General features: G+C 53.2%; 1 protein-coding gene across 1 annotated transcript in view; it reads right to left on the bottom strand.

Annotated features, from left to right (window-relative positions):
* LOC119972898 (laminin subunit alpha-3-like) overlaps positions 1–15024 on the bottom strand; it is a 412206-nt gene that overhangs the window by 179272 nt on the left and 217910 nt on the right. The window contains 1 exon segment of the mRNA XM_038810443.1: positions 831–1008. Within this exon segment, the coding sequence (XP_038666371.1) occupies positions 831–1008 (178 nt within the window).

Below are 15024 nucleotides of genomic sequence, written 5' to 3'. Positions count from 1 at the left end.
TCCCAGTCTCCCCCAAGTCATGCCGATGTGGCTGCCTATGGGGCGGGATTCTCCGATCCCCCGCCGGGTCGGAGAATCCCCAGGGGCGGCGTGAATCCCGCATCGCCGCCGGCTCCCGTATTCTCCGGCGCCGGTTTTCGGGCGGGGGCAGGGATCGCGGATCGCCAGTCGGGGGCCATTGGCAGCGGTCCCCCCGGCAATTCTCCGGGCCCCCATGGGCCGAGCGGCCGTCGGTTTCTGGCCAGTCCCGCCGGCGTCGATTGGACATGGTCCCACACGGCGGGTCCCACACGGCGCAACCTGGCTGGTAGGCCGGCTGGTGTGGTCCTCAGGGGGGCGCGGGATGATCCAGGTGGCCTGGCCCGCGATCAGGGCCCACCGATCTGCGGGCGGACCTGTGCCATGGGGGCACTCCTGCCTTCCGCGCCGGCCCCTGTAGGGCTCCGCCATGGCTGGCGCGGAGAAGTGAACCCCCCGCGCATGCGCGAGAATACGCTGTCCGGTCTGCGCATGCGTGCAACCACGCCGGTGATTCTGCGCATGCGCTAACTCACGCCGGCCCTACAGCGCCGGTTAGCGTGACGCCAACCCCTCCACCATCGGCCTAGCCCCCGGAACTGCGGAGGATTCCGCAACTTCTGGTCGGCCCGACGCTGGAGTGGTTCGCGCCGCTTTTTACGCCAGCGTAGGGCCATCGCGGGGATTCGGGAGAATCCCGCTGGTGATTTTCCCGGCCCCGTCTCCACTCCTACCATCCTGGGTCAGGAAAATTCTACTCAGTATTCCTTTCGATTTTGTGGACATTCTTTCCCATATCACATTCCAATTACCTGTGGCGATTTTAGCAAATGAATGTCTCCTGGTTCCACCATGGTTGGAGGTCGCTGCGATTGGAGTTGTGAATCATTCGACAAGTTAGGTTGTGAATTAATGTCTGCAGTTGAAAGCTGTCCATCCTTCACCTTCACTGAAGACACTGGGACTTCATACTTCGATGCAACACAGGAACTGTTCAAAAATACAAAATAAAGATAGTGCCGTTTAGAAGGATAATATTCTGGACATTCACAACAAAGCATAAATTTATGTTCAAAATGATGGGGGGGTCTTGAGGGAGTAAGCAACTCGAAACTGTTTCCACTGGTAGAGGGTCGGTAACCAGATAACAGATTTAAAATAATTGGCAAAAGGACTGTGAGATGGATGAAGAGAGATTTTTACACAGCAAGTTGTTATGATCTGGAATGCATGAATGGTGTTGGACGCAGGTTCCATAGTAAATAGATACAAGCTGGTAAAGGGAGAATATTGTACAATGAATGGCCTGTATGGATGAATGCAGAGTCTGCACATTCTCCCCGTGTCTACTTGTGTTTCCTCCGGATGCTCCGGTTTCCTCCCACAGTCCAAAGATGTGCATGTTAGGTGGATTGGCCATGATAAATTGCCCTTAGTATCCAAAATTGCCCTTAGTGTTGGGGGGGGGTTACTGAGATATGGAGATAGGGTGGAGGTGTGGGCTTGGGTAGGGTCCTCTTTCCAAGAGCCGGTGCAGACTCGATAGGTCGAATGGCCTCCTTCTGCACTGTAAATTCTATGAAATCTATGATGGGAAAAGAACAAGAAGGAGTCGGACTAATTGGAGAGAAAATTGATGTATTGTTCGGGCAAGAGCAAAACAAAGAGGGTGAATCTTTCTTGTCAATAACATGGGTATAGAACTGAATTTATTTAGGCCTCAGCGAGAATATTGTGTCCAGTTCAGCCACTACACTTTAGGAAGGTGTGAGGGAAAAGGAGATTTACTAGAATGGTAACATTGGCTGATTTCACACACCAGCTCTTGGCCTGTAGCATTGTAGGTAGCAGATAAGGAACATGTCAGCCATGATAGAATGGCGGAGCAGACACAATGGGCCAAATGGCCTAATTCTGCTCCGATACCTTATGAATTTCTGAACTGATTGGTGCTGCAGAACAAGGCCAGCAGCGCAGGTTCAATTCTCGTTCTGGCTGAGGTTACTTATGAAGGCCCCGCCTTCTCAACCTTGCCCCTCGCCTGAGGTGTGGTGACCCTCGGGCTCTATCACCACCAGTCAGCTCTCCCCCTCAAAGGGGAAACCAGCCTATGATCATCTGGGACTATGGCGACTTTACTTACTAACAGGGATGAGTGTCTTTTTCTACATGAAGAGACTGGAGAAACTGTACTTAGAGAAGAGAAGGTTAAAGGGACAGCGCGGTGGCACAGTGGTTAGCACTGCTGCCTCACAGCGCCAGAGACCCGGGTTCGATTCCAGCCTCGGGTGATGGTCTGTGTGGAGTTTGCACTTTTTCCCCGTGTCTGCGTGGGTTTCCTCCGGGTGCTCCGGTTTCCTCCCACAGTCCAAAGATCTGCAGATTAGGTGGATTGGCCACGCTAAAATTGCCCCTAACTGTCCAAACGTTGGTGGGGTTTCAGGGATAGGGTGGGGGAATTGGGCCTCAGCAGAGTGGTCTTTCAAAGGGTCAGTGCAAATTCGATGGGACGAATTGTCTCCTACACTGCAGGGATTCTACTAGATATGGGAATAAAAAAGGGCAGCCTGGTGAAACAGTGCTTAGCACTGCTGCCTCACAGTGCCAGGGACCCGGATTCCATTCTGGCCTTGGGTCACTGTCTGTGTGGAGTTTGCACTTTCTCCCTGTGTCTGCGTGGGTTTCCTCTGGGTGTTCCAGTTTCCTCCCATCTCTTCAAAGATCTGCAGATTAGGTGGATTGGCCATGATGAATTGCCCCTGAGTGTCCAGGGATGTGCAGGTTGGGTTATGGGGTTACGGGGATAGGGTTGAGTGGATGGGTGAGTGGACAAAGGTAGAGTGCTCTTTTCGATGGTCGGTGCAGACTCAATGGGCTGAATGGCCTTCTTCTGCACTGTATGGACTCTATGAATATAATAGAAGTATTTATAATCAGGAGGGGTTTGATAGTGTAAATAGGGAGAAGCTGCTCCCACTGGTTAATGGGTTAATAATCAGAGGGACACAGATTGAAGGTAAGTGGAAAAAGAGGCAAGGTAAGAGATATTTTACACAGCATGTTGTCATGATCTGGAATGCGCTGCCCGAAAGGTAATAGTAATTTTAAAAAAGATATACGGTGCAATTTACCGGCTAATTGGGGGGAGGGAGGCGGCCGGTAGATCTAACCCAGATCTCATGGGACCCAGTCGCGCACAGTTAAGTGAGTTTAAAAACTCACCTAGTCGTGCTGACAGCGGATCGAACGGCCGCCCGGCATCTACCGGCCTCGCAGGGGTGACCCCAGCTGGCCGCTGTTTAGCGCTGGTCCTCGCAAACGGGGCCCCGGCAGATCTGTACTTGGGGGGGGGGGGGGGGGGGGGGGGGGGGATCTCCCAAGTGATCGGCGGCTCCCGCGTGGTCGGTATCCGGGGAGGGTGGCACCCTGGAACTGCTGGTATCATCCGGACACTTTGCAATTTCCAGCCTGGCACCAGGCAGTGCCACCCAGGTGCCAGCCTGGCACTGCCAGGGTGTCCAGGTGGCACTGCCAGGCTGCCGGGCACACTACTAGGGCAACAGACTGGCAGTGCTAAAGTGCCGGGCTGGCATTTTTCCTGCACCGGGGATCAGGCCCATGGGTGCCCTGCCCGTTTGAGGTGGGGTGCGGGGGGGGGCGCAAGGACCCATTTATAGATGAGTGGGGGGTCTGGGGGTGGGGGGGGGGAGGTCCAGGAGATACGTTGGGGCGCCAATTAAAAATGCGTCCCGATCTCTTCATGCACTGAGGGCTCCTTCCACGGCACGACAAATGGACCCGGATTTTCTTTTGTTTAGATCACGTTTGAAGGGGAGAAAATTTGCAAGACTATGGGGAAAAGGGCAGGCGGAGTGGGATTAATAGGCTAACTTTTTTGAAGAGCTCCGACAGGAAAGAAGGCTGAATGGCCTTCTGTGCTGTCTCATTCAATGTGCACTGCCCGGTAAAAGGCATTCCCTCGCAGCCGCTGGAGAAAAGCATTATTGAAGACACAAATATCGCAGCAGTTTCATGACTCTAAATGAAGCGAGTATTTTCATGCAGTTCAGGAGTTGGGCCTGTACCGTGGAAATTTGCCAATGTTTAGTATTATGTGTTTGATCTCTGATGGCCCAATTGTTCGTGATATAATCAACTTTGCTATGTTTATTACTTTCAATAGCTGTCCTTAAAAGCTGAATCATTTGAGTAACTTGAATAAATAAATGTTATTCAATCAAGTCCGCCTGAAATTGATGAACAATGCTGTTTTCAAATTGCTCCATTATCTCCAAAACGTCAGTGTGTAATGCTGCAGCACAATATTCTTTGCTGATTTATAAAATGAAACCATTTCACCTGCTCGTAAAATTGCTACCAAAATAAACCTTCTCCAATATATTGCAGATTGCTTGACAACTTTACATGACTCATTGTAGAACGATACAGCACAGGTAGATGCGGTCCACAGCAGATGCTATTTCCCTGGCCTACACTCATCCCTAGAGCATCTCGACAACAAGGACTCCTACATCAGACTCCTATTTATTGACTACAGCTCCGCCTTCAACACCATAATCCCAGCCAAGCTCATATCAAAGCTCCAAAACTGAGGACTTGGCTCTCCACTCTGCAACTGGATCCTCGACTTTCTGACCCACAGACCACAGTCAGTAAGAATGAACAACACCACCTCCTCCACAATAGTCCTCAATACCGGGGCCCACAAGGCTGCGTACTTAGCCCCCTACTCTACTCCCTGTACACACACGACTGCGTGGCAAAATTCGGTTCCACCTCCATCTATAAATTTGCAGACGATATGACCATAGTGGGCCGGATCTCAAATAACCACGAGTCCGAAGACAGGAGGGAGATAGAGAACCTGGTGGAGTGGTGCAGCGACAACAATCTCTCCCTCAATGCCAGCAAAACTAAATAGCTGGTCATTGACTTCAGGAAGCAAAGTACTGTACACACCCCTGTCAGTATCAATGGGGCCGAGGTGGAGATGGTTAGCAGTTTCAAATTCCGAGGGGTGAACATCACCAAAAATCTGTCCTGGTCCACTCATGTCGACGCTACCACCAAGAAAGCACAACAGCGCCTATACTTCCTCAGGAAACTAAGGAAATTTGGCATGTCCACATTAACCCTTACCAACTTTTACAGATGAACCATAGAGAGCATCCTATCGGGCTGCATCACAGCCTGGTATGGCAACTGCTCGGCCAGGACCGCAAGAAACTTCAGAGAGTCGACTTCCGGTGTGCAGCATGACGTGAGTGAGCACACAGTGGCAGCTCCTGCCCAAGGTTACAGAAAAGAGCTCTTTTTTGGGCGGCACGGGTTGGAATTTCGATGAAAAGCCGTTGGTGAATGTTCAAGGAGTACTTTCCCCCAGGAATAGTGGGCGAGATTCTCCCAAAACGGGAGAAATCGTAAAGCTGCCGTAAAACCCGGGCGGGTTTTACGGCAGCGCGCCCCTTCCCGACGGGGGACCGATTCTGGTCCCCGGTCGGGGCTAGCAGCCCGACGCCGTAGGCTCCGGCAAGACGGGCTTAACGAAAATCGTTAAGCCCGCTTACCGGAGTTAGCGCCGGCTGACGCGTCATATGACGTCAGCCGCGCATGCGCAGTTTGGAAGACTCCAACCCGCACATGCGCGGGTGACGTCATCGCGTTTTTGCGCGAAACCCGCGCATGTGCGGGCCGGGTTGCCCCTCAGCCGCCCCGCGAATGGATACTGCGGGGCGGCGGAAGGACAAGTAGTGCGCGGGCATCGGGCCCGCTGCCCGCGATCGGTGCCCATCGATCGCGGGTCCATGGCACCCTTGGCACGGCCGTGGTACTGCCATGCCAATCGGTGCCATGGTTATAAAAAGCGAGTTGGTGACGCCGTTTTTACGAACGGCAAGACCAGGTGTGTTTGCCGTTCGTGAAAACGGCGGAAAGGGCTGGGACTTCGGACCATCCAACAGCTGAGAATCGCTGCCGGCCGTAAAAAAACGGCGGCAGCGATTCGGGTCGGGACTTCGGCGGGAGGGTGGGAGAATAGCGGGAGGGCGGGAAAAATGTCGGGAAGGCCCTCCCGCTATTCTCCCACCCGTCGTGGGGGTCGGAGAATTTCGCCCAGTATGTTTCTGGGTTATCAGACCCTCAGAAACAGTGCAAGATTGGGCGGAAGCAGCAGCAAACAAGAGCCTCTACAAGCAGGCAGGCGGGGGAAGGGCCAGCTCAGATTTCTCAAGCTGACTTGAGGGCCTTTATGAAAGCTGAATTCTAGCAGCAGTCAACGCTGTCCCGATGAATCCCGGTGGGGGAAGGTGTCTAGAGGAGCATTCCCCATAATTTATGGTGCTCACCCGGAGTGGGGCAAAGGAAAAAGCTGCAGCAGCTCCCCAAGAAAAGCAGGGGAAGAAAGACAAAATGGCGGCCGGCGGAACACCCGAGGACTGGTGGAAGTGGGCGCAGGAGCAGCAAGCCTCTCTTCTGCGCTGTTTTGCGGAGCTGAAGGCTGAGTTGCTGGACTCCCTGAATGCGACTACCAACAAGCTGCTTGGGACCCAGGCGGCCCAGGAGGCGTCCATTCGGGAGTTGCAGCAGCAGGCCGCTGAGAGGGAGGAGGAGGCCGTGGTCCTCGTCGGGAAAGTGGAGTTGCACGAGGCACTTCACAAAAAGTGGCAAGACCGCTTGGAGGAGCTGGACGTTCGCAAGAGGCGAAAGAATTTGAGGATCCTGGGCCTGGCGGAGGGGCTGGAGAGGTCGGATCTCCCGGCGTATGTGACCACGATGTTGAGCTCGTTGATGGGAGTGGGGTCCTTCCATTTGCCCCTGGAGCTTGAGGGAGCTCATCGAGTGATGGCCAGGAGGCCTAAGGCAAATGAACCCCCGCGGGCGGTGCTGGTGCGGTTCCATTGATTTAGTGACCGGGAGTGTGTGCTGCGCTGGGCCAAGAAAGAGAGGAGCAGCAAGTGGGAGAATTCGGTGGTGCGAATCTACCAGGACTGGGGTGCGGAGGTGGCAAAGCGGCGGGCCGGGTTCAACCGGACGAAGGTGGTGCTGCATGCCAAGCAGGTCAGATTTGGAATGCTGCAGCCTGCGCGTCTGTGGGTGACATATAAGGACCGGCACCACTACTTCGAGTCCCCGGAGGAGGCGTGGGCCTTTGTACAGGCGGAGAAGCTGGACTCAAACTAGGGTCTGGGGACACACTATGGCCGTTGCTGTTTTCGCTGTTGCTGTTCTTCAATTTTGACAGGTGTTATTTTTATGCTGGTTTTCTTTTTGCTCTGTTTCCGGGTGGGTTTGTCTGTTGGGTATGGGTGTGGGGTATGTGGGGAACGTTGGGGGTATGTGCTTTAATTGTTCTCTTCTGTACGGGGCCGGGGGTTGGGGTGAAACTGGATTTTGAGGAGCTGCGTCGGAAGGGTGGGGTGTGGCAGTGTGAAAGCGCGGGCTTTCCTCTGGATGTCCGTGCTGCGGGGCAGGGGGGGGCGGAGCTGGAGGTGGGGGCGTGGCCTTCACTGGTTTTCTTTCCCCCACTGAAGCGGTGTCAAGGAGGTGTGGCAAGAGGGGGATGACCCCATGCCGGGAGGAGATGGGTTTTGGCGGGAGCTGCCGGGTCAGCAGAAGTCAGCTGACTCACGGAAGTACCATGGAGGGTGCGTCGCGGCTAGGAGGGGTCCTAGCCTGGGGGGGGGGGGGGGGGGGGGGGGGGGGATACCGGGTTGCTGCTGGAATGGCCAGGAAGGAGCTGGTGTGGGCCGGGGGGGTAGAGGAGAGGCGTTATCGCCATGGGGAACGGGTCAGGCGGGGCGAGCTGGCCTGGGGCGAGCAGTGGATAAGCTATGGCTAGCCGGCGGGGGAGGGGGGCGGGTTGCCCTCTGATCCGGCTGATTACCTGGAACGTAAGGGGACTGAATGGGCCGGTTAAGAGAACCAGGGTATTTTCTCATCTGATGGGGCTGAAAGCGGACGTGGCTATGCTCCAGGAGACCCACTTGAAGGTGGCGGACCAGGTTCGTCTGAGGAAGGGGTGGGTGGGGCAGGTTTTTCACTCAGGATTGGATGCGAAGAACCGGGGGGTGGCGATTCTGGTGGGGAAGAGGGTGGCGTTCGAGGCGGCTGAGGTGGTGTCGGACAAGGAGGGCAGATATATTATGGTGAAGGGTAGGCTACAGGGAGACAAGGTGGTGCTGGTTAATGTATATGCCCCGAATTGGGATGATGCCGGCTTCATGAGGCACTTGTTGGGCCGCATTCCGGACCTGGAGGCAGGGGGCCTGATCATGGGGGGGAGACTTTAACACAGTGCTGGATCCCACACTGGACCGGTCCAGTTCAAGGACGGGTAGGAGACCGGCGGCGGCCAAAGTGCTGAGGGGGTTTATGAATCAGATGGGAGGGGTGAATCCCTGGAGGTTTGGGAGGCCGAGAGCGCGGGAGTATTCCTTTTTCTCCCATGTCCATAGGGTTTATTCCCGAATAGATTTTTTCATCCTGAGCAGGGGATTGATCCCGAGGGTGCAGGATGCAGAGTATTCGGCCATAGCGATTTCAGACCATGCTCCGCACTGGGTTGATCTGGAGATGGGGGAGGCGCGGGACCAGCGCCCGCTCTGGCGCCTGGATGTGGGGATGCTGGCTGATGAGGAGATGTGTAGGAGGGTCCGGGGAAGTATTGAGGGGTATCTGGATACCAACGACACGGGGGAGGTCCGGGTGGGGATGGTCTGGGAGGCTCTGAAAGCAGTGATCCGGGGGGAGCTGATCTCCATCCGGGCCCATAGGGAAAGGAGGGAGAGGAAGGAGAGGGAGAGACTGGTGGGGGAGCTCCTGGATGTGGACAGGAGATACGCGGAGGCACCAGAGGAGGGGTTGGTGGTGGAACGGCGTAGTTTGCAGGCCAAATTTGACTTGTTGACCACTAGAAAGGCGGAGACACAGTGGAGGAGGGCGCAGGGCGCGGTATATGAGTATGGGGAGAAGGCGAGCAGGATGTTGGCGCATCAGCTCCGCAGGCGAGATGCGGCTAGGGAAATTGGTGGAGTGACGGATAGGGGTGGGAATGTAGTGCAGAAGGGGACAGAAGTAAATGGGGTCTTTAGGGACTTCTACGAGGAACTGTACCGGTCAGAACCTCCGATGGGGAGAGGGGGGATGGAGAGCTTCATGAACAGGCTATGTTTCCCAAGGGTTCAAGAGGAGCTGGTAGAGGGGCTGGGGGCGCCGATAGAGTTGGAGGAGCTAGTCAGAGGGATTGGACAAATGCAGTCAGGTAAGGCGCCGGGGCCGGACGGGTTCCCGGTGGAATTTTATAAAAAGTATGCGGATCTGGTGGGTCCCGTGTTGGTGCGAGCCTTCAATGAGGCATGGGAGGGGGGGGCTTTGCCCCCGACGATGTCGCGGGCACTGATCTCTCTGATCCTGAAGCGGGATAAGGACCCCTTGCAGTGTGGATCATACAGGCCTATCTCGCTCCTCAATGTTGACGCTAAGTTGCTGGCGAAGATCCTGGCCACCAGGATAGAGGACTGTGTGCCAGGGGTGATACACGAGGATCAGACAGGATTTGTCAAGGGACGGCAGATCAACACGAATGTGCGGAGATTGCTAAATGTTATTATGATGCCGGCAGTGGAGGGGGAGGCGGAGATAGTGGTGGCGCTGGATGCGGAGAAAGCGTTTGATAGAGTTGAGTGGGGGTACCTGTGGGAGGTGCTGGAGCGGTTCGGATTCGGGGAGGGATTCATCAAATGGGTGAGGCTGCTCTACGCGGCTCCGATGGCGAGTGTAGTTACAAATGGAAGGAGATCGGAGTACTTTAGGCTCTACCGTGGGACCAGGCAGGGGTGCCCCCTGTCCCCCTTGCTCTTTGCACTGGCGATTGAACCTTTGGCTATGGCGTTGAGGGAGTCAGGGAGATGGAGGGGTCTGGTGCGGGGTGGGGAGGAACATCGTGTATCACTGTATGCGGACGACCTGCTGTTGTATGTGGCGGATCCAGAAGGGGGAATGCCGGGGGTGATGGAGCTGTTAGCGGAATTTGGGGGCTTCTCGGGCTATAAGTTAAATTTAGGCAAGAGTGAGGTATTTGTAGTACACCCGGGTGATCAGGAGGAGGGAATCGGGAGACTCCCATTTAAGAGGGCAGTGAAGAGTTTCAGATACCTGGGGGTGCAGGTGGCCAGGAGTTGGGGGACTCTCCATAAGCTTAATTTTACCAGGCTGGTGGAGCAGATGGAGGAGGAATTTAAAAGGTGGGACATGGTGCCGCTATCGTTGGCGGGTAGAGTGCAGTCCGTCAAAATGACGGTTCTCCCGAGGTTCTTGTTCCTCTTCCAGTGCTTGCCCATCTTTATCCCTAGGGCCTTTTTTAGAAGGGTGACCAGCAGCATCATGAGCTTTGTTTGGACGCATGGGACCCCGAGGGTGAAGAGGGTCTTCTTGGAGCGGGGTAGAGATGGGGGGGGCTGGCGTTACCCAATCTCTCGGGGTATTATTGGGCGGCCAATGTGTCGATGGTGCGCAAGTGGATAATGGAGGGGGAGGGGGCAGCATGGAAACGGATGGAGAGGGCGTCCTGTGGAGATACAAGCCTGGGGGCCCTGGTAACGGCGCCGTGGCCGCTCCCTCCTACGTGGTATACCACGAGTCCAGTGGTGACGGCTACCCTCAAGATTTGGGGGCAGTGGAGGCGACATAGGGGAGAAGTGGGGGGCTCGATGGAGGCTCCGTTAAGGGGGAACCATAGGTTCGTCCCAGGGAACATTGATGGGGGATTTCAGGGTTGGCACAGAGCGGGCATCAGACAGCTGAGGGACCTGTTTATTGATGGGAGGTTGGCGAGCCTGGGGGAGTTGGAGGAGAAATTTGGGCTCCCCCGGGGAACATGTTCAGGTATCTGCAGGTAAAGACGTTTGCTAGACAGCAGGTGGAGGGATTCCCTTCGCTTCCCGCGAGGGGGGTGAGCGACAGGGTGCTTTCGGGGGTTTGGGTCGGAGAGGGGAAGATATCTGATATCTACAAGGTTATGCAGGAGGCGGAGGAGGCGTCAGTAGAGGAGCTGAAAGCTAAGTGGGAGGGGGAACTGGGGGAACAGATCGAAGACGGGACATGGGCTGATGCCCTGGAGAGGGTTAATTCTTCCTCCTCGTGTGCGTGGCTTAGCCTCATCCAATTCAAGGTGCTGCACCGGGCCCACATGACTGGGACGAGGATGAGTAGGTTCTTTGGGGGTGAAGACAGGTGTGTCAGGTGCTCGGGGAGTCCAGCGAACCATGCCTATATGTTCTGGGCATGCCCGGCACTGGAGGAGTTCTGGAAGGGGGTGGCGAGGACGGTGTCGAGGGTGGTAGGATCCAGGGTCAAGCCAGGATGGGGACTCGCGATTTTTGGGGTTGGGGTGGAGCCGGGAGTGCAGGAGGCGAAAGAGGCCGGTGTGCTGGCCTTTGCGTCCCTAGTAGCCCGGCAAAGGATCTTGCTACAATGGAAGGATGCGAGGCCCCCAAGCGTGGAGACCTGGATCAATGACATGGCGGGTTTCATTAAGCTGGAGAGGGTCAAATTCGCCCTGAGGGGGTCAGTAGAAGGGTTCTTTAGGAGGTGGCAACCTTTTCTCGACTTTCTGGCTCAACGATAGGGTACGGGGGCAGTAGCAGCAGCAACCCGGGGGGGGGGGGGGGGGGGAAGGGGGAGGGACAAGGGGGGGGGGCGGACAATGACTCTGTTTTTTTATTTAATTTTAATTTATTTTTAAGTTCTTTTGTTGTTCATTGGGGTTGGGGGGGGTGGGGGGGATGTGATACATATGGTCTGGGGGTGTTACAGTTATTATGGGTTATTTTGTTGCATTTCATTGTTTGTCGTTATGTTTTATATTTTCTGTAAAAAATTCCAATAAAAATTATATTAAAAAAAAAAGAAACTTCAGAGAGTCGTGAACACAGCTTAGTCCATCACACAAACTTGCCTCCCATCCATTGATTCCATCTACACCTCCCGCTGCCAGGGGAAAGCAGGCAGCATAATCAAAGATCCCTCCCAATCGGGTTACTCACTCTTCCAACTTCTTCCATCGGGCAGGAGATACAGAAGTCTGAGAACATGCACGAACAGACTCAAAAACAGCTTCTTCCCCACTGTCACCAGACTCCTAAATGACCCTCTTATGGACTGACCTCATTAACACTACACCCCTGTATGCTTCACCCGATGCCAATGCTTATGTAGTTACATTGTATATCTTGTGTTGCCCTATTATGTATTTCCTTTTATTTCCTTTTCTTTTGATGTACTTAGTGATCTGTTGAGCTGCTCGCAGAAAAATACTTTCCACTGTACCTTGGTACACGTGACAATAAACAAATCAAATCCAATCCAGATAGAAGGCCATTCAGCCCATCACACCTGGAGCAGCTCACTGAAAGAACTATCCAGTTTGCTCAGTCCCCTGCTCCTCCCCCTGCAAATTTTCTTTTGATAGTGCGTTCCAGATCAAAATAATCTCTCCTCTCGGGCGGCATGTGGCGCAGTGGATAGCACTGGGACTGCGGCGCTGAGGACCCGGGTTTGAATCCTGGACCTGGGTCACTGCCCGTTTGGAATTTGCACATTCTCCCCGTGTCTGTGTGGGTTTCACCCCCCACAACCCAAAGATATGCAGGGTAGGTGGATTTGCTAAATTAAACATAGCATAAGAACATAAGAACTAGGAGCAGGAGTAGGCCATCTGGCCCCTCGAGCCAGCTCCGCCATTCAATGAGATCATGGCTGATCTTTTGTGGATTCAGCTCCGCTTTCCGGCCCGAACACCATAACCCTTAATCCCTTTATTCTTCAAAAAACTATCTATCTTTATCTTAAAAACATTTAATGAAGGAGCCTCAACTGCTTCACTGGGCAAGGAATTCCATAGATTCACAACCCTTTGGGTGAAGAAGTTCCTCCTAAACTTAGTCCTAAATCTACTTCCCCTTATTTTGAGGCTATGTCCCCTAGTTCTGCTTTCACCCGCCAGTGGAAACTACCTGCCCGCATCTATCCTATCTATTCCCTTCATAATTTTATATGTTTCTATAAGATCCCCCCTCATCCTTCTAAATTCCAACGAGTACAGTCCCAGGCTACTCAACCTCTCCTCGTAATCTAACCCCTTCAGCTCTGGGATTAACCTAGTGAATCTCCTCTGCACACCCTCCAGCGCCAGTACGTCCTTTCTCAGGTATGGAGACCAAAACTGAACACAATACTCCAGGTGTGGCCTCATTAACACCTTATACAATTGCAGCATAACCTTCCTAGTCTTAAACTCCATCCCTCTAGCAATGAAGGACAAAATTCCATTCGCCTTCTTAATCACCTGTTGCACCTGTAAACCAACTTTTTGAAACTCATGCACTAGCACACCCAGGTCTCTCTGCACCGCAGCATGTTTTAATATTTTATCATTTAAATAATAATCCCTTTTGCTGTTATTCCTACCAAAATGGATAGCCTCACATTTGTCAACATTGTACTCCATCTGCCAGACCCGAGCCCATTCACTTAACCTCTCCAAACTTCTGGTATCCTCTGCACTTTTTGCTTTACCACTCATCTTAGTGTCGTCTGCAAACTTGGACACATTGCACTTGGTTCCCAACTCTAAATCATCTATGTAAATTGTGCACAATTGTGGGCCCAACACTGATCCCTGAGGGACACCACTAGCTGCTGATTGCCAACCAGAGAAACACCCATTAATCCCCACCCTTTGCTTTCTATTAATTAACCAATCCTCTATCCATGCTACTACTTTACCCTTAATGCCATGCATCTTTATCTTATGCAGCAACCTTTTGTGTGGCACCTTGTCAAAGGCTTTCTGGAAATCCAGATATACCACATCCATTAGCTCCCCATTGTCTACCGCACTGGTAATGTCCTCAAAAAATTCCACTAAATTAGTTAGGCATGACCTGCCCTTTATGAACCCATGCTGCGTCTGCCCAATGGGACAGTTTCCATCCACATGCCTCGCTATTTCTTCTTTGATGATAGATTCGAGCATCTTCCCTACTACTGAAGTTAAGCTCACTGGCCTATAATCTCCTGCTTTCTGCCTACCTCCTTTTTTAAACAGGGGTGTCACGTTTGCTAATTTCCAATCCGCCGGGACCACTCCAGAGTCTAGTGAATTTTGGTAAATTATCACGAGTGCATTTGCAATTTCTCTCCCGATGCCTCCAAATTGCCCCTTAATTTGAAAAAATATATATAATTGGGTACTCTAAATTAAAAAAATATAACAATCACTCCTCATCTCCCCACTGGTTCTTTTTGTCAATCACCTTCAACCTTTGCCTCCTGAGAACTGACCCGCATGATAAACTTGATCAAAACCCTTCTCACTTTTCAACACCTATACATTTCTTTCTACTCTGAAGAGAACAATCTCAGCTTCTCCGGTGTCTCCACTCGTACACGCAGCCCTGGAGAAATTCTTGTAAATCTCCTTCACACCCTCTTGAAAGCCTTAACATCTTTCCCAAATCTGAGTGGCACTCAGATTTGGAACCAATATACCAGCAAAGGCTGGGTTGCGGGGATGGGGTGGAGGTGTGGGCTTAGGTAGGGTGCTCTTTCCAGGGGCAGGGGCAGATTCGATGGGACGAGTGGCCTCCTTCTGCACTGTAAATTCTATGATTCTATGAACAACAGTCTTTTTTTTTAAATTTAGATTACCCAATTATTTTTTCCAATTAAGGGGCAATTTAGCGTGGCCAATCCACCTACTCTGCACATCTTTGGGTTGTGGGGGCGAAACCCACGCAGACACGGGGAGAATGTGCAAACTCCACACAGACAGTGACCCAGGGCCGGGATTCGAACCTGGGACCTCAGCGCCGTGAGGCGGTTGTGCTAACCACTAGGCCACCGTGCTGCCCTCATGAACAACAGTCTTGGAGCACTTCACCACACGGACTACAACAGTATAGGAAGGCGGCTCACCACCACCTTCTC

The sequence above is a fragment of the Scyliorhinus canicula genome, chromosome 10, assembly GCF_902713615.1.
Source record: "Scyliorhinus canicula chromosome 10, sScyCan1.1, whole genome shotgun sequence".
Classification (NCBI taxonomy): Eukaryota; Metazoa; Chordata; class Chondrichthyes; order Carcharhiniformes; family Scyliorhinidae; genus Scyliorhinus; species Scyliorhinus canicula.
Note: the sequence above shows the minus strand (reverse complement) of the source record. Positions and strands in the feature narration are given on the sequence as shown.